This window comes from Dermochelys coriacea, chromosome 8, assembly GCF_009764565.3.
Source record: "Dermochelys coriacea isolate rDerCor1 chromosome 8, rDerCor1.pri.v4, whole genome shotgun sequence".
NCBI classification, from domain to species: Eukaryota; Metazoa; Chordata; order Testudines; family Dermochelyidae; genus Dermochelys; species Dermochelys coriacea.
This window is the reverse complement of record NC_050075.1, coordinates 20,750,711-20,769,316: the sequence shown is the minus strand read 5'-3', so window position 1 is coordinate 20,769,316 and position 18,606 is coordinate 20,750,711. Positions and strand designations below refer to the sequence as shown.

Here is an 18,606-nt window from a genome sequence, read left to right as displayed (position 1 = left end):
CTTTTTGCAGACAGACTAGGAGAATATTTATCCCCTCTCTCCAATAGTGAAAAGCCCACTGGAGTCTCAGAGGCTGTGCTACTTTTAGGCTTCATTAACCTTTTCTACACTTAATCTCAGTACTGCCTGCATTTGAAGTGCAGAGCTCAAAATGGGGCAGGGGTGTTCTGTCCAGTACTCTGACAGCGTGCTCTAGTGCATGGGACTGGTGTTCAGTAGATCAGGGTCTAGTCACTTACCTGTATCGTACAGATGTTTTGTGACCTTGGGTAAATCATTTAACAACTCGGTTTCCCTGTCTGCAAAATGGGGCTATCTCCTGCCATCAATGACCAGATTGGAGGGTGGCTAGGAAATGGTGGCAGTACTCCTCTAAGCTGTGCCCACAAAATAAGCTCTGTTCATGTGAGTCACCAAAATGAGATGCCGCTCACTGTAAATGTTGCTGGTGTTCAGATTATTTTTGCACGGAACCTTGGGCATAGCTTCTGTCCAATTTGGGATGTACATCGCGGGGGTGGAATCTTCCAGGCACCCTCTACTTGTGGCACAAAAATGAGACATTGCTCTCAGTAAAGTGCTGGCCTGGGATCCTTGCTCTCCTTGTTTACACAGAAGAATTAAAATAATTTAAAGGGCAGGTTTTTTTGTGTTGTAACTATGCCCTCTTGAACCCTAGCCTCGTAGGACATTATACCTAGAAATTATGGGTTTTTGACATTGGAAGAACTTGGAATGTTTTCCAGACACTGGACATTTGCGCCCAAAGTCTGTTGTTTGTGCCTTGACTGTGTGGTGTTGTGCATGGCCTCCTAGGCCTTGTCTGTACTAGGCAAACTTAGAAAAAGTATCCCACCAGTTTTAGCGCTGTTTCAGCTGAACTGTCATCAAAACAGATGACCACCAGCGTTCAGACAAGGATCCAGCAACCCATTTTTGCCAATATTTTAGCTAAACTTTCTGAAAAGCAAGTCTAATTGAAATAGTGGTTTAAGACTGGTCTGGCTGCTGGAACCTTGTCTAAACTATGTTTCCAATTGGTTTTAATAGTGGCTCAAGCTGAATTGGTGGAAAACGTTTTGTAAATTTCCCTAGTGTAGACCAGGCCAAAGTACCAAGTGGAGCAGAAGCAAGTGACATGCTACCCACTAAGATGAAGGAAATTGGGGGAACTTTTATATCATGTATCATGTGTCTTAGAACTATTATTGAGTGACACATCTTGCCCTGGCCTTTCCCTGGTAGTTTAAACTTAACTCTGATGTCTTGTATGTACCTCAGGAAGGGTTGGATGGTTCATGGAGTTATATAATGCACAGATAGTCCTCTGAAATAGGTGTTTACCTGAGCTCAACCCTTCTGAACTAGTTTTGAATTACCACAGCTGCCTGTAAATATGCTGAGCTAAGCCAGCAGTCCATACACACATCTATGCCTGCTAAACACCAGCTGCCTTGCTTTTCCACCTCTTCAAGGTATTATGACATTGAAAACCACCAGGTATTCTGCTGGCATGTTGCAGTGGTTGTCCACTTGTAGTGCAGCCAGCATCTCGTGTAAATCAAGCATGTACGCTTCCTCACTGACATATGCTCCCTCTTTAGATTATGTAGAGGTCACAGTTATTAGGCAGACTCCTATCCTGAGCGTCCCCCAAAGTATCCCCTAATAGGAGGACACTTCTGCTTGACCATTAATTCCTTTGTGTAGTCACTTCAAAGTGTGGCTCCTTTTGGAGAAGGGAAGTATTCAGAGTTGTCTTCAAAAAGTACCTGATTTTGCCAGGATTAACTGTTCAGCTATTAATGTGCTCTACCCTCTGATCTGAGGCTTGAGGCTTCATGTTCCCTGCCAGGACTTCTACTGGATGTTGATGCTGAAGGAGTGGTTGGAAGAGCTGCTGTGTCATAACAGGTGCCATCTTTCAGATGAGACCTTAAAGTGATGCCCCTTCTGCCTGTCTCAAAGGGCTTTCCTAGTAGAAGTTTGACTCCTATCACATGTATCAAGAAGAGCTGGAGTTAACCCTGTTGCCAAGTCAAATATTCCCCCTCTCTAGATGTCCAAGGATGTGTGAGCTATAGCACAGAATGCTGTCTGCCTGCCTAGTTATTACACCTCTACTCTCCAACTCGACATTGTGCAAGCCTTTTGAGATACCAGCAGTCTGGAAGGCATTATAGAAAACCCATTTGTGCTTCCAGTTATGTTTGTCACCTGCATGTTACTTGTTCCATCAGTTCAGTTTGATGAGAAACAAGGAATTTGTCTTGCTAGAATTTTCTTTCCTAGGATATTGATAAGGGACCTTGTTAGCTTGTTTCTTTCCCAAACCATCTTGCTGTAGAATAGTGATCAGGGAAACATGTGGTAGGATCAGGTGGATGTGTCCTATGCAGTCAAGTGCTTACAGCTGTTGGCGGGATGGTGGGCAATGCAAATTGGTGCAGTGACTTGTTAATACAGTGAAAACTAGAAGGACAAAACTCTTCCTCCAAACAAAACTGCTTATCTGTTGTCTGTCAGTAATTTCCCGGCTAGTGGATATCTCTTCTCCTTCTGTATATCTTAATGTGGCATGTGTTACCACTGCAACCCTCTGACTACAGTTGCAGGACCTCTGTATAGCTTTCACTATTCCAGAAATTTCCCAAATCAATCATTCTATTGGTGGATGTTGGTCCTTATTGTTTTCAACTAATTCAATTGGCCTGTACCTTAGAGGAGTGGGGAGTAATGGGGGAATCCAATTGATCTGTGGAGAGGGGTTGGGAATGCCTAAAGCTTGCATGCCTGGAACCAGCTGCTAAGGAATGGATGATCTAGCTGACATGTCTCCTTACCCTCTTCCAAGACATAGTGTGTGTTTGTTCTAGGAATGCGTCTGAGTGAAAGCTGTAGAAAGCTCCAGGTTATGCCCTGAATTTGAATCTTTAAAGTGTGACTCCCAGCAGGCTATAGTCTCTACGTTTTATTTGCATGTGATAGAATGACGAGAGCTTGCTAGTGCAAGCTTTTATTTTCCAGCTGGGAGATTGATCCTAATTATGGGTTGATGACACCACCCACCAAAGCAGACTGGTGTGTGATGATGTCATAGTTTGCCATGGAGACTCACCTCAAAGCTTCAGACTGACTTGTGTTTCCCCACCAGTCACTTCCGATCTGGGAGTGCTCCCTTGGCTGAATCAATTTAGAGTGAACATTTAATGTTAGATCTTTGGAGACTGATCTTACAACCTCACCAATTGGAGCCAATCCTTGTGGTAATGGTCACTGAAAATAATTTGTGCCTTTTTCTCATTGGGTTGAGGCTTTGCATTCGGGAAGACTGAGTCAAACTGGAGCCTTCAAAGGTGGGGAAGCAAAAGCCAAAAGCACCAAGTATAGAATATAACCGCTGTATGTGTCTTCTCGCTATCCAGGTCCAGAACATTCATGGAGCATTCAATGCCCTGGGGGGAGCAGACAAGCTCAGCTCAAACCGTATGTATTGTGCTTTCAGGGCTTAGCCAGCCCACTGATGGTGGGCAAAGGCAAAATAAAAACCAGGATATTAATGCAACACGGAATAGGGAGCCAGATAAGCAATCATAGGGACCCCTGCATCAGTGAATGGAATTTCCATTCCCAACCCTGACCCTAGGGAAGGCCTAATCCATAGGGTCCTTTGCTACCTCCCTGCTTGCACCCTGGATTTTGTAGTAGGTAGCATTCTCTGCAGCTTGATTATGATCACCTGCTACAAGAGGGACTAGCTGGGTATGATATGGATTTTCGCAAGTCTGAGCAGGGGGCTTATGGTATTTGCATCTGTATATTGCTCTTCTGTCCCCCACCCACTTGCTACTGCTACCACCATTACCACCAAAATCACCCCTGTCCTTTACTAATAGCTGTCATGAGCTCCCACCCTCCTCTGGGGGGCATGGGCTTTTTCACTGGCTAATCTATCTTTCCCTTTCTGCCTCATAGCCCTTGCATCTCACGATTATATATTGAAGATAGTCCCCACTGTGTATGAAGATATGAGCGGCAAACAGCGGTACTCATACCAGTATACTGTAGCAAACAAGGTAAGGCTGGAGGTGACTGTTACATTGGCTGGTCATTGGGGAAGAAAAACCCAATGAGTTCGTAGGAAGCTCTTTACTTACAAAGCACAATCCATGCTATTGGTATTGCGCTCTGTTTATAAAGCATTTGTGTTTGGTAGGCATACAGTAACCTCTGCTGGAAGAGTGAGGAATTGAATTGCTTTAGAACAAGGACTCTTGCAGTCACCTCTTCTATACTTAGCACCAGCTACATTATAGTAGCATGAGAATTTTTCTCAGTGCCTGGTGCTAATTATTCTTTCTCTGGAGAATTGTTGCCTTGCAGTTCACTCTCTCCTATGTGAGCTTAATTCAAGTCCATATGTATTGTACCTAAAACCCTCATTGCCTGAAGTAATTCTAGATCAGGGATCAGAAACCTTTGGCACGCGGCCTGCCAGGGTAAGCCCTCTGGTGGGCCGGGCCAGTTTGTTTACCTGCTGCGTCCACAGGTTCAGCTGATCGCAGCTCCCATTGTCCTGGAAGGGCGAACAGCGGCCAGTGGGAGTTTGAGAGATTTATTGCCTGGTACTCTCCTTTTTACAGTGTGGAAACCTGGCAGGCCATTCCCATGGCTGAATTGATTGGGGACTAATTATTTTCCCTTTAAAGAGCCTTTAGACTCTGAAAAATTAACTATTATTTTAACACACAGAGCAAACATAATGCATTGTTTATGGGAGTACTGCCCTTTGCTAGTCACTCGAAGGTGGGCAGGATTCTTGCTCTTCGTGTCTGTGGATGTTCATGCAGGACATCTCTTGATTGCGTTGGCCCAGTAGAGCATCGAGTGGCTCTTACTTCCCTTCAGACCATTCTCATGCAAATTTGTTGTGTCCATTCTACTTGAGGGTTCTGAGGCTGCCATTCTGCTAAAATATCCACTCATTTATTATGCTCTCATGAGCTGTGCCAAGACTAGCGATAGTCTCCTGTGCTTTCTGCTTGTGCTGTACAGAGCGTCCTGAGGGTTTGGATGGCTTTCTCTCCCTGGATAGAATGTATTCTTTCTGTTTAATGTTACAACCACTCTTCAGATAAGACTCTCTTGCAACACAAGTTCTGAAATTAATTAGGAAAATGTACATCCTGAGCTGCTGATCTCGATACTTCTGTGAGCAGGATTGCAGTTGAGGCCCTCAGCCAAGACTGAATCATCAGGACTATGTTGCTGAGGGCGGAGGTAAGGAAGGAAAAAATGAGGTCAGTTCTGTCAAAACTGTTCTCTTCATAACCAGAGTTCAGGCAAATGGAGGTGCGTCTGCATTTTCTGTGCATTTTAAAAAGGTCTCTGATTACTGCCTCTGCTCTAGACTCCCATGCTGATAAGAGGGAAGCAGGAATCGGAAGAAAGTCTTTGGAATTGTCTGGCATAGATGCCCTAGCCATGAGGTGGTTCTCTACCATGATGGAGATGTGTGCGGATTGTCTGTCTCCTCTCCCACGTTATCTCCTAGATCTTCTGTTTCCTCTCCACCCAAAGCCACCACTACAGTTCTGGCATTAACCAATTAGCTCTGCTAGGTGCCCTTAAAATATGCTGGTCTGGATCCCCTCCAGTTCTGTCCACTGAAGCTTAGTCCACCTCCTCAGGAAGAGACTTCAAAAGGAAGGAAAAATCCTGTTGGGTTGATGGAGCACGATGGTGCTGCTTCAGTTGGTTCCCTCTCCCTTCCCTGAGAAGAGATCATCCTGTTTGTGTTATACCTGTGGACACGTCTTTGTTAGTCCTTCGTCCACCTCTCTAGGGTTGTTGTTGTCCCTACCTCCTGAAGAGTTGGGTCTAACAGTCAAAAGTGGCACACATGTCATAGAAAGGGGTGTCTGCTGGGATAAGGGCCGGAATGTGCAGGGCATGCTCAGGTATTTTTCAAAGATTTGCTGTATCTCAAAGACAACTCTCCTCCTCGACTTGTCTGTCTGCTCATATCAATGGCTGGTATTTATCTTTGTGTTGAGAGCACAGTTAAAATATTATACAGCAAACCATCTAAATGTTTTCTTGGTGAGACCTGATAGAACTAAGATGTATTTTCAAAGCAGGCTTTAGAAATCCCTTTCGCAGTGCTGATTTCTCCATAATAAGCATAGAATATCAAGGTTGGAAGGGACCTCAGGAGGTCATCTAGTCCAACCCCCTGCTTAAAGCAGGACCAATCCCCAATTTTTGCCCCAGATCCCTAAACAGCCCCCTCAAGGATTGAACTCACAACCCTAGGTTTAGCGGGCCAATGCTCAAACCACTGAGCTATCCCTCCCCCGCATAATGATGGATGATGTGTCTTTTGCTGGAGCGCTACCCTTTGGCTGATACTTCACACGTACCTGCTATATAGGAAGTGGATTAAAGGGCCCTGTCCATAGTGAAGCTAAGAGTGTCTCTGCTCAACAGATTTTAAATGGTGTTTGCAAACTCTCTGCTACATTAGATCCCCTCCTTGCCTTGAGCAAGTTTCTTAACATGGTTTAAACACAGCTCTGTCCCATTTGCACTGGGCAGGCAAAAACCTGTTTGTATCTCAATGTGTGTGGGGCCTTAGATACAGGGAAAGCTTTGTTGTTCTGAATGCATGGGGCAGGCCAACAAGCTGGTGTAAATTAAATTCCCTTTGTATTGCTTAACTTACCAGTGGGTTAGCTGCAGTTTAATTTTAATAGTGCTAGAACTCTATCTAAAACAACTTGGAAAATCCATGTATCCACTTGGGGCTGATCCAAAACTGTCTTTTATTTTTTTTTTCCATTGACTTCAGTGAGCTTTGGATTAGGGTCATTTTTTGTCATTTGGCATTAGTGGCATTTTTTGTTCTCTGCCACATCACCATGCTGTCAGTATTGTTGAGTATAGTCATTCAGAAATGAACAAGTTACTCTTCTTAGTGTAATCATTATGGGTAGTTACTATCTCCTGATAGAATGTTGCAATTTTCCTGGGTAGGAATGAGGAGCAGCCCAGTGGGAAGGGAGTTAGTTCTGAGATCAACTTCTTTGAAATAAAATTGCTCATGCTTTCTGCCTTGCTCTCTCTGCACTCTCTTTTTCCAGGAGTATGTTGCCTACAGTCACACTGGCCGCATCATCCCCGCTATCTGGTTTCGCTATGATCTGAGCCCCATCACAGTGAAATATACAGAGAGGCGGCAACCTTTGTATAGGTTTATCACATCGGTGAGTTACTTTAAGCCTGTGACTCTTCTTTCTTGCCCTCTCCTGCTCTTCCCCTGCCCTCCTTGCCAATCTGGGAACTGAGTTCCTGCTTCAGAGCACTGTGACAGGAGCTGAGAGTAAAGCTGAGCTCCGCCTCTTCCTTAGCCAGCTTATACGTATCAAAATTGGAGGGAAAAATGGAGCATTTGATAAGAGAGGATCAAGCTTTGATGGTTTGATTTAACTGCTTTGGCATAAAAGAATGACAAATATCCTGCACCAGCGGTACCCATACTCTTTTTGCCCATTGCATTGGGATGGAAGGGAGGCACATTGGCAATATGCCAGGAACATGGGGACAAAACCTAACTGACACACAATAAGAGCAGATTGCAGCAGACCTCCTCTCTAATATTGGGACCTAGCTTGTACAGACTAAAGGACCCATCATACTGTGTACCGTGGCTACTCAGAAAAATGTGTAGCATTACATGCTGGGACATGTAAGCTTCATGTGTCTATGATAAATTGATTGAAATAACCTGACTTTGGTGGTGCCCAAGAACTGTACTTTGGAACTGGGGTTTGAATATTTGAATTGTAAACATAAATGGTGCTTTATCAGATGTGCTGTGCTCTGTCCCTAGGAGGCTTTGGCTTTTGGAGTTCTCAATAAACATTAAATTCCTTTCAATCAGCTTTAGAGATGGATCAAAACACCCCCAAACTCTGAGGCAGAAGAGTTGAGATCCAGAACTTCATAGTTTGGGCCCTTTTTTAATTAGCATGTCTGCCTGGTCTCAAAGTGTGGTCAATAGGTTAAAACATTAGGGCTTACTAATCTAGTTGCTAATACTTCTTGCTGTCCTCCTCCCTCCCACATTATGGTCCCATGGTCTTTTCTTTTTGTGGGATGTAGGTAGCATGGTTTGGAACCTGGGACTGGTCCATACTTCAGTACTCCACACTGCTGTTCACTGTCATGTCAGTTTGCTTGTTGATAAGAGATCATCTCATGGTTGGGAACAACTGTAGCATCTGTGTTAAATAAAACACTGTGCTTCAAAATTGTCTAAGTAGCTGGTGGGGAGAATGTTCCAGACTTTTCACTTTCCTCCCGACTACCACCAAATTAGCCTCCCAGGTTTAGGTGGCTCCATTTGGGCTGTTCTGTGTTAATATTTGTCATATTGAGATCTGAGGGTAACAGTACATCCATGGCAGCTTTAGTCCTGTTACTTGAGGGTGACTGATGTCACTTGTGTGTCAGACCTTTTGTATTTACCTACCATGCAGATCTTTGCTATATCAATGGGACCCTCTGGCCAGGATGCAGTTCCAGGTCATGTCTCCCTTATGTTTATCTAGGCTGAGAAGTCTAAGGTTTGGTTTGATCCCCTGTGTGTCCGTGTGCTGGCTTCTTAGGTTTCTCGATGCAGGTGTGGGGAAGCTTTGTGAAAGGATCAGGGAGAGCAGGGTTGCTGTGGATTAAGATGCCTTGGTGCTCAGCTTTCTTGTCCTATCTCAGTGACACACTCTGATCTGTCGTCATTCCTATCATTCTAGCTCTTCCGAGTAGTATTACTAGCCTGGCCTTCTGCATCATGATTGCCCCGGAGACTGGCTCATCGTCACTGGCATGCTGAGACCACAGCTTTCTGATCCAACAGAAGATTATCTGCTTGTAGCAGCTGGAGTTATTGTTGAGTGGGGCAGGCTTCAGAAACCCCTCAGCTCTTGCCTATGCAGCAGATGCTTAGTTAAAAACCACAGAAGGGGGCTATGGAAGGAGCACCTGCCATTCCTTATTGAGCAGCCTGTTCACTAGACTGGGGTCACAGAGTCGTCACAAAAACACTGCAGTTCTGAAATATGTTCTTGGAGGTGTAGCTGGGAAAAGACTCTGTTGGACTCTGAGAGGCTTTGGTAGGCTTGTAAATGTAAACCTGTTTGTTACCATAAAGGCAGCTGAATTTTTAGTTTCTGAGTCTGTAGGAACCCTAAGCATGGGTGTCTGTTGGAAGAATGATGTAGATGTTGAATATTGTTAAATGATGTGCTAAGATCTACCAGCTGTGTGTAGGGAGGTGCTGGGAGGTCAGGTAAGAAAGAAGTGTTGAGACTATGCAATATAGTTCCAGTGGACTCTTGTTCTGCTGTTGTCCTTGCCATATTTGTTCTGTGGATAAACAGAGGATGTCTGACATCTTGCAGTAGCATGGAATTTCTTTTTAAAATCCCAAAGCAGCTGAGATTGATACATCAGAACACACAGCGCTGTACCATATGTTATGGCCTTCATTACTGCCATCGGAACTGCAATGCTGTTCTAGTCTAACACTTGTTAGCTTGTGGCCGCACCTTTTGTTTCCAGTGACATTAAGAACTTCATTCTGTGACATGCAAGAGGTCTAATCTATACATGGCAAAAAGCATTGTGCTAGAAAATGCTTTAAGTATCCCATTTTAACAAATATAGTGTTAAGCACAACTTAGCACTAAGTGAAGACCAGGGCTACCATGATTACCGTCATGTCAACTGGTTGTGAACCCTACAGTTAGTCACAAACAGCTGACACAACATTAAACTTGACATTCCTTGTCTAAATGAATGCATCCAATGAAGTGAGCTGTAGCTCACCAAAGCTTATGCTCAAATAAATAAATTTTGTTAGTCTCTAAGGTGCCACGATTACTCCTTTTCTTCTTGTCTAAAGAGTCTTTAACATCATGGTAGTTAACGTGTTGGTTAACAGGGTGACATTTCGCAGTGTAGACAAGTCATTGGTGGATAAAGGTGTAGGTGTATGCAACATTTCACATTTTAATCAGTTGTGAGCTCCCCTAGGTGGTTGGCCAGAGAGCAGCCTTTTAGTCCACAGGGTTAGCTCTGGGGGAGGAGTAAGCAGATAGTTACAAAGGAGCAATGTAGGAACCCCCAATCCCAAGGGAAGATTAGGAAAAGATGCCTAATATTATAGGGCTCTTCATTCTAGCAGACAAAGGCATAAGAAGATCCATGGGCTGGAAGTCAAAGCTAGAAAAGTTCAATCTGGAAATAAGGTGCAAATTTTTAGCAGTGACCACAATTAAGCATCACAACAGATTATTGAGGAGCATGGTGGACTCCCCATCACATGAGCTCTCTTAGAATAACACCCAGTTTTGATTTAAATACATATGCACTAGCTCCACAACAAGTTATTGAGCTCAGGGCAGGGATTACTGGATGCAAATATATTGCCTGTTTTATGGAGGAAGTCCGACTACATGATTATAATGGCCCCTTCTGCTGTTAAAATCTGATCATGAAGAACCCTGAAGATCCTCTGTATGGTATTTCGCTTAGGGAAGAGAGAGCCATGTTGCCATTGTCCTTCTTTCATCTTCCCTTCATTAGACCCATGCAGCCTTCTGTTAACAGCAACTGCACTGTAGTCCCCTAATCATAGCTGTTAAAATTCTCCAACGTGCTGCCCATGTTATCGTCACATGATCGCTCTCTATTGTCTCCCTGCACCCTTACTCCCCTTCTTTAATTTGTCTTCCCCCATGGGGGGATAGGTGTAAATATCTTAAGGCAGCTACTGGTCATTCTATCTATAAAACTCCTTTCCACCCATGGCACTACAGAAATAACTAATAGTGTAGTGCCTGCTTCCCGTGAAGCCCATCATAGAACAGGACTCTGAGCACGTATTAGAACCTCACTGATGGATTGTGACAAATAAATTGCATAGCATCACTTCTGTATTGACCCAGAGAGAGACCTTGTGCATCACCTCTTTTATTGGTCTCAGCAAACTCAAAATCTGTGTGTGCTGGGAGGCAGAGTCCAACCAAATGCCAGGTATCTGTGAGTCAGAAGCACTCAGCAGTACCGAGCTGTGCAGATGAATATGTGTTTTTCTGTGGGTTCCCCCCCACCCTCTTGTGGCAGCACTAAAGTCAGATTTTCCTACCATCTGATGCAAACTCTAAAAGCATTTTTTGTGTGTAAAATCTCCTGTCAGCTGATCCCTTGTGGACTGAAATAGCCCACCTCCTCAGCTGTCACTTTCCCTGAAACGTCACCATGCGTCACATTCAGAGAGGGGCAGAGTGTGGAGAGTGTACTCGCTCCCCAAAACTATGAATTAAGTCTCTGACAGGTGCTCTGGTTTCTGAGGCTTTCATCTGCCAGAATGCCAGCTGTGCTGCAAGAAACACATCACCCGGCCCCACCGTCGTTGAGGCATCTCGCTGTTTCACTGAGCTCACAGGACACAAATATCATTGGTTATAAATATGTTTCTAAATGAGTGATTTCTTCCCCACTGCTCTCTCTCATCATTAGTCTATCATTAGAGCTGTTTATTACTGTAACAAACTCCCTACCTAACTCAGCCACTGCTGCTCATCTGTGTGGCATACCAGTGGGATTTGTTCTGTAGCAAATCGGATATGGTGCAATAGGCCTAAATCGGGGTTGGCTCCCTTCCAGCGAAGTTGCGCAGCTAACTTCCCTATAGCTGCTGACCCTTTGCTCTGAGGCTTTAAATAATTTTATTTTCTTTTCCCATCCATCTCTAAGATCTGGCACATGTCCAAATCCTCCCTCTTCCTGAGCAGAGGAAGCACTGCAGTTTGTTCACCTTTCACCAGCTCCAAGAGTCACTATCGTTCAATGAGCCACCCCAGGCTGCAGTCTGAATGACATACAAAAAGACTATATTAAAAAAATATTAAGGTTGCAAAGGCAAGCACGCATAAGTTAGAAACCTTAGCAACTTTAATTTGGGCCCCTTGTTCATATGCATTATTATACAGTCCCTCATTACATGAACACATACTATTTTTACTGCCTCATTTGTTGCCCAGGATGGATGGTGCTCACTGATGGGATATCTGTTTAATATTTCTTTTTATCCCCATCATTCAGGTCTGTGTCAGGTCTGAATAAGGTCCATGCCTTATTCACTGCATACAATTTAAACCTAACACTGAATACAGAATTATTAATTTCCTCATGGGCTTTTCTATGGTGCTCATCATTATAGTATTGAATGCTTCACAAATATTTATTAATTTTATCCTCACAGCATCCCTCTGTAGCCAGGTTAGTATCAACCCCATTTTACAGATGGGGAGCTGAAGCAATATAAAGGAGATATATTGATATAAAAGAGACTAGTAGACAAGAAGTTTGGCCTTCATATATTGGATGCCCTCACTAAGACACATAGAGCCTGACTTTTCAGAGTATTTAACATTCTAGATGTTCACAAAACAGCTCCTATTAATTTTAGCCACAGCTGTGAGCACTCAGCACTTCCACGAATCAGGCCCCAGGTGATTCAAGGTGGGCACTTAGAAAATGAGGAACACATAGCTAGTGGCCCCCTGTGAAAAGTTTGGTTGTGACTTGCCCAGCATCACATAGGAACTCTGGTAGAGGCAGGGATAAGAATCCATTTCTCCAAGTTGGCATTTGACTTCCTTAACCATAAAATCCACTGCTTATTTTTTTCTTGTAGTCCCCTTCCTCATTCACCGCACATTTTGCAACTTCTGTAACAAATGAAGCAGGCGGGGCCAACAGCCTCATTTACTAGACAGCCCTGATTCATTCCTGGAACACCATCCAACCTGTGCCTGAATGAGGCAGAGGTCTTGTGAAAAATAGTGTGATCATGTAATTAAAGACTATATCGAAGTTCATATATATGCAGATAGAGTGGGCAGAGGGGAATTAGGGTTGCATTAGCAACCTTAATGTTGTTGTTTCCTAATTTTTGAGCATATGACTATTAAACATAAGTGTTCCTTTAACATAGGGTTTTTCTAGAGTGTGATGAGACACACTGTATTAGTGGTTTTTACAGGTATTTGCCAACAGAGGAATCTAGGGACTCAGGATTCCCAGGTTCTGGAGAAGAATATGTTTTAGTAATTACGGATTCTTCTGATTCTGTCCCCTAGCATGTCCCCAGCCCTCCCCAGATTGTTTCCTTCTGTCACATTCCTCCTCTGCTCCTGCCCTCACTTTAATCCTTCACCCTCCCAAGCCAGGTTTCCTCCTTCTCCACGCTGCCTGGGCACCTGCAGAGGGAGCACTGAGAGCACAGGAAAGGCAGTCGCCGTGCACACGGTTCTGGTGCTGGGCACCACAATGGCCCCCAACAGCTGTGAGGAGCAGTTGCAAAGAAAGTCCTGGTCAGCCCCAGGCCAGAGAATGCTGTGAGCTCTGGTGGAGTGGCGTATGCTCAGCACGATTGCTACAGAGCTCTGTGGGGATGGAATGTTCAGAAAATGTTGCTGTCAAGCTCTTTGCAAACTTCTAGTGAGCAAGTACAATTGGTGATTTTTCCAAGGGTTAGAATTCAGACAAATTGGGTACATTTTCATAGGGACACCAAAAAACACCTCTGACTTCCAAGGCAACTCTCCTGTGAAATTTCGAGTCCTTGCTCCAAAGCATGAAGGTGTTAGAGCTTCTCAGTGAAATAGTTGTGAGTTTTTTAACACTGGAAAAAAATTTTTCCCTAAACTTGTTTTTCTTTCCTTTTGTGTTGACATTTAATTAATTAAATAATTCAGCCTGAGTGAGACACCCAGAATAGAAAACTTCAGCCTGAACGGTTAGTTTGGCAAAGTCATAAACAATTGAAAATGGGCTCTTGCAATGGAAAGTGTTAGATTCATAGATTCATAGATACTAAGGTCAGAAGGGACCATTCTGATCATCTAGTCCGACCTCCTGCACAGCGCAGGCCACAGAATCTCACCCTCCCACTCCTATGAAAAACCTCACCCATGTCTGAGCTATTGAAGTCCTTAAATCATGGTTCAAAGACTTCAAGGAGCAGAGAAGCCTCCCTCAAGTCACCCATGTCCCATGCTACAGAGGAAGGCGAAAAACCTCCAGGGCCTCTCCAATCTGCCCTGGAGGAAAATTCTTTCCTGACCCCAAATATGGCAATCAGCTAAACCCTGATGGATGCTCCCCTGAACCCAGAGAAGGGGGTGTGGATACAAAGCCTGCCCACTCAGGAATGGCTTAGTTGGGGGGTGGGGTGGGCAGGAGGGGCATTGCCCCCCAAACTGCAAGCCTCAGATAGCCTTAACTATTGTGTCGCTACCAGCTCTACCTCTTTTTAGTCTCCATCCTTTACGAGCTGAACAGCACACGTTCGCCCTGCATTGCAAAATGCTCTACAATAAATAAGGGAAGGCAGACAGCTATGGATGATAAAAAGCTGTAGTGGATAGATGTTGTGTGGTGACTAAATTAAGTCGTTTGCCAGAATTTGATTTTTATCTTTTTTGTAAATTCAGTGGCTGATACAGATTTTTATTTTTAACCTTTTTCTGATTGATTGGTTTAAAATAAATGTTCAGTTTCATAGCCATGCTGCAAGGGGCTCCTTGTGCAACTGTGGTGGGGCATTGATAGCGGGACTGCAGGGGCCCATGACAGCAGGGCTGCAAGGGGCGTCCTGCATGACTGCAGGGGTAGTGACTGCAGATCCCTGCAAGCATAAGGTGGGAGAATGGTTGCAGTCCTGGCAGGGCAAAGCAGAGGACTGCAAGGAGGAGGACAAGTCCTTGGCCACAGGGGAGGCCATCCTGCTGTTGAATGGTTTCTCCCTGGGGATAGCCCCCCTATGCTCCCAGCCAGTGAGTGAGTGAGTGGGGGCCATGACATCTTGACAGCAGGGGGCTCCATGCATGGCCGTAGGGCCGATGACACTGGTTCTTTGCAGGCACAAGGTGCGAGGGAGGGAGGCTGCATTTGCTGATTGTTACCGATGGATATATGGAGTGTCAGGTGAAATCGACTTTTACTGTCAGCTAACCATTTAAATCAAATCCTGCCAAGCCTAGTTAAAAAGCCATTGTGCTAAAGCTAGTTGGGGAGGGATTTAAGTTCCATAAGGGAGAAGAGGTTTTTCTGCTGAGATTTGAAAATAGCTGAGTCTATGAAACAGAGAGAGAGGCTGTTTGTCAATAAGAGTAGCATCAGGAAAGGATATTGTACCATCAACTGCAAGACTGTGGAGGGACAGAACCACCAAAGTGAGGTGTGTGTGTGTGGAGGGACAGAATCACAACCAGGCCAGGGAATCAGCAGGAAAGGAGAGTAGTGAGATTCCAGAGGGCTACTCTATGTAGAAGATGATCCAGAGGAAGACAAGGTGGATGAGGTAATAACTTAATTGGACCAACTTCTGTTGGTGAGAGAGACAAGCTTTTGAGCTACACAGAGCTCTTCTGGTTACCTGAAGAAGTTCAAAAGCTTGTCTCCCTTACCAGCAGAAATTGGTCCAATAAAAGACATTACCTCACCCACCTTGTCTCTAATATCTTGGGACCAATATGGCTACAGAAAGACTGCATACATCCAGGGGAAGGAGACATTCATACCACAGAATCCTAAAAGTTAGAGATGGATTTATGATATGACAAGTCTTTCCCGTTCCTTGGGAGCCAATGCAACATTGCTCCCTGTGGCACATTTTTTAGTGTTCTGTTCAGACGTATTTAACATGTGCCAAGTGATAGTTTCTGCTGCTGTCTTGGGAGGCTGCTCAGATATTTGTCTCTGGAATAGTGGCAGAGTATGGGAAGGGACAAAGGTGAGACAAGGGTGCTTTTATTAGACATTTGAGATGTGCTGTACTTCTTATTGGAACATATGATAGAAACTGGTGGGTCAGATTCCTTTGCCTTAAATTCTTCCTTGTGCTAGTATATTAATACTCTCTGAGGTGGGCTGGAGAACAGTGAGGACATGCTTTGGAGCTCTCCTACATAGTAGGTGCACGTTTCAAAAGCAATAACTGATGTGTCCTGATGTCAGTAGTGTGATGAATCCTTGGAGTATTTCTTGGGGTAGCTACTGGATTAAAATGTATCAGGTTGAAGCTATTTTAAATGGTCTTATGCATGAACCTGGAGTATGAAGAGGCTGGGTACTTACTCAAGTAGATAACAGAAGTAGGGGGTTGAGACAAAGTGAGATCAAGGTTCGCTCCAGGGGAAAATCCAATTATATTTGTGATACTGGGGATAAAGAGGGGACTCTTGTAAATACACCAAACGAGTGACATTGTGTTTAACTTGGTGATTTCATCTTTGAGTAGGGCTGGCAGAGAGAATGGGCTAATAGTATTGTGAAGAAGTTCCTTTCCCCTTCAGTAGGACTGGTAGTTCCCATGCCTTGACATGTAACCGTCTCCCCAGCATTGATCCCCCTCAAAATAACCCATTGACTCTATCAAATACAATAACTGTAAGCACTTACCTTCTCCCTGGGTTTCAAGCTGTTTGAATGTCTGTCTCATCAACAAAATCCCTAAACTCTCTCTTTTTGTAAATTTCAGATTTGCGCCATTATTGGAGGAACGTTTACTGTAGCTGGGATCCTTGATTCATGCATTTTCACAGCCTCTGAAGCCTGGAAGAAGATCCAATTAGGGAAAATGCAGTAGCAATGAAACCATTATCCAAAGCTCCAGGGGCAGGAGTAAAGAATGAGAACCCCCACACACACCTGTTTCTGTTCCTTCTATTTGATTGAATTGATACATTATTCTTTAGTCAAGTTATTCAATGAAGCTCTTTTCAACAAATCAAAAATCTGTCTACATTTCAAAGTTCTGAGTCATCAGCCCCCTCCCCACAAAGCCCCCCAAAAGGTTTCTAATGTAGAAATTGCATTTATGAATTAACGCTCCAGGATCCTACAGAGTAACACTTTAGTGTCAGGAGGGTTCCGTATATAGGGGTTGCAAAGATGTAAGTGAATTCTCTTGCAGCTCTTTCATGCTATTGGAATTGCATGACTAGACAATCATGTATTTTATAAGGCAAAATTATATATTAGGAAGAAATTCTACCCACAGTGCCAAAAACAGTGATGTGTCCATTGATGAAGAATGGAAAGTGCTTAGTCCTCACAGCAATCTCAAGGAGAGAAAGGCAAAAATGACTTCAAGATGTTTTGTTTCTTACTGAAAAGCTCCTCTTTAGGTCTGACCCTCTCTAGATGAAATGAGCAAATATGATTAAATTCCCCAACCACCTTTTTCTGGGTAAACTACCTGTAATTGGGGAAGGGGACAGCCTCTGTTGTACTCTTTGGATGTAAAAATATTTTCATTTCTTCCCAATAACTGAATATCCAGTCTTGTGTTTATAGATGGCCAAATTGAGTTACGCTATTTTATGTGGCCTTTTGTTTTGAAGGGGAATAGTTGTCATTGCAACACTAGCTTTGTATCCTTTTCTCCTGTCTTTTTTTAAACACAGACCATCTCATTTGGAGTCTGCACTTTGATTTGATTTGATTTGGAAAGGGTCACCCATGCTACTTGTTCATAGAAATGCTGGGCTGTGTTGGGTGGATGCACACAGCTTGGTGCCTTGTGTTGTCTGTGTCTGTGGTTCATACCTGTAAAACACAATACGCCTGTCCTTTGGGATTTTGAGGTGCCTGCATTCCCAGCACTTTTTTTTTTTTTAAACTGAATCAGGCATCTTTTACCAGCCCTAGACTGGCAGTTACTGAAGTCCTCTGTCTAGTCACAGATATCACACGGGCAGTAACAGGGCAAGCTTTCCTCACAGACTGGCTCCTGCCAGTATTTCTAAACCCTTAGCATGAAAGGGTAGCTGAGTTTCCAGGCCCTTCATTTAATTCTTGACTCCTCCAGCAATGGGGAGTATTAGAGGAAATTTTCTGCCAGATACAGTTTGCATGTGATGTGAACATCAGTCAGTCCACTGGGAACTGGACTGACCAACCAGTGCGTTCTCCACAGGCCCCTAAACATCCCTTCAGTCCTTGCACGATTTGTAAATTGTGTGATCTGAGGGGAGATGCATTTTGAGTGTTCCCGGGTTGCTGCAAATCATAAAACAACCCTAAGTCTGTCAGCTTTACAGGTTCTGGAACGGGTTAAGGCTTTCTTTGAAGTAGTATCTATTGTTCTTAGACCTCTCCTGGAGGTGAAAATGTCCAAATAGAACATTGTAATTATATGCATCTTGAATATTCCGTGTTGATGCAAGAGCCAGAAACATTTCAATGTGCCCAATATGTGTCTGTTCAAATTGTCTCATTGCTTTAGAAGTAGGGAAGATAGCCAATAATTTTTAATCATATCGAAAAAAATCTTTTTGGTACCTGCCCTGTAGTAACTACTGTAAAATTACAGTGGTAGAATTTCCCATGTTTTTTTAATGGACTGATTACTATTATTTTAGGTGTGAATTGGATCTTGTAATTTCCTGTATCTGTTAATGTATGGATGGATTTTATACATTTTTTTCCATTTATAGAAATCAAGTTGAAAACAGTACATTTGTCTTCATTTCA

General features: G+C 43.8%; 1 protein-coding gene across 1 annotated transcript in view; it reads left to right on the top strand.

The window, feature by feature from the left end:
- The window catches only part of ERGIC1 (endoplasmic reticulum-golgi intermediate compartment 1), a 104,734-nt gene extending 86,128 nt beyond the window's left edge, over positions 1–18,606 (top strand). The window contains exons 7-10 of the mRNA XM_038414679.2: positions 3,426–3,486; positions 3,976–4,076; positions 7,143–7,265; positions 16,610–18,606. Coding sequence (XP_038270607.1) covers positions 3,426–3,486; positions 3,976–4,076; positions 7,143–7,265; positions 16,610–16,717 — 393 coding nt within the window. The 3' untranslated portion in view covers positions 16,718–18,606. The remainder of the gene's footprint in view (positions 1–3,425; positions 3,487–3,975; positions 4,077–7,142; positions 7,266–16,609) is intronic.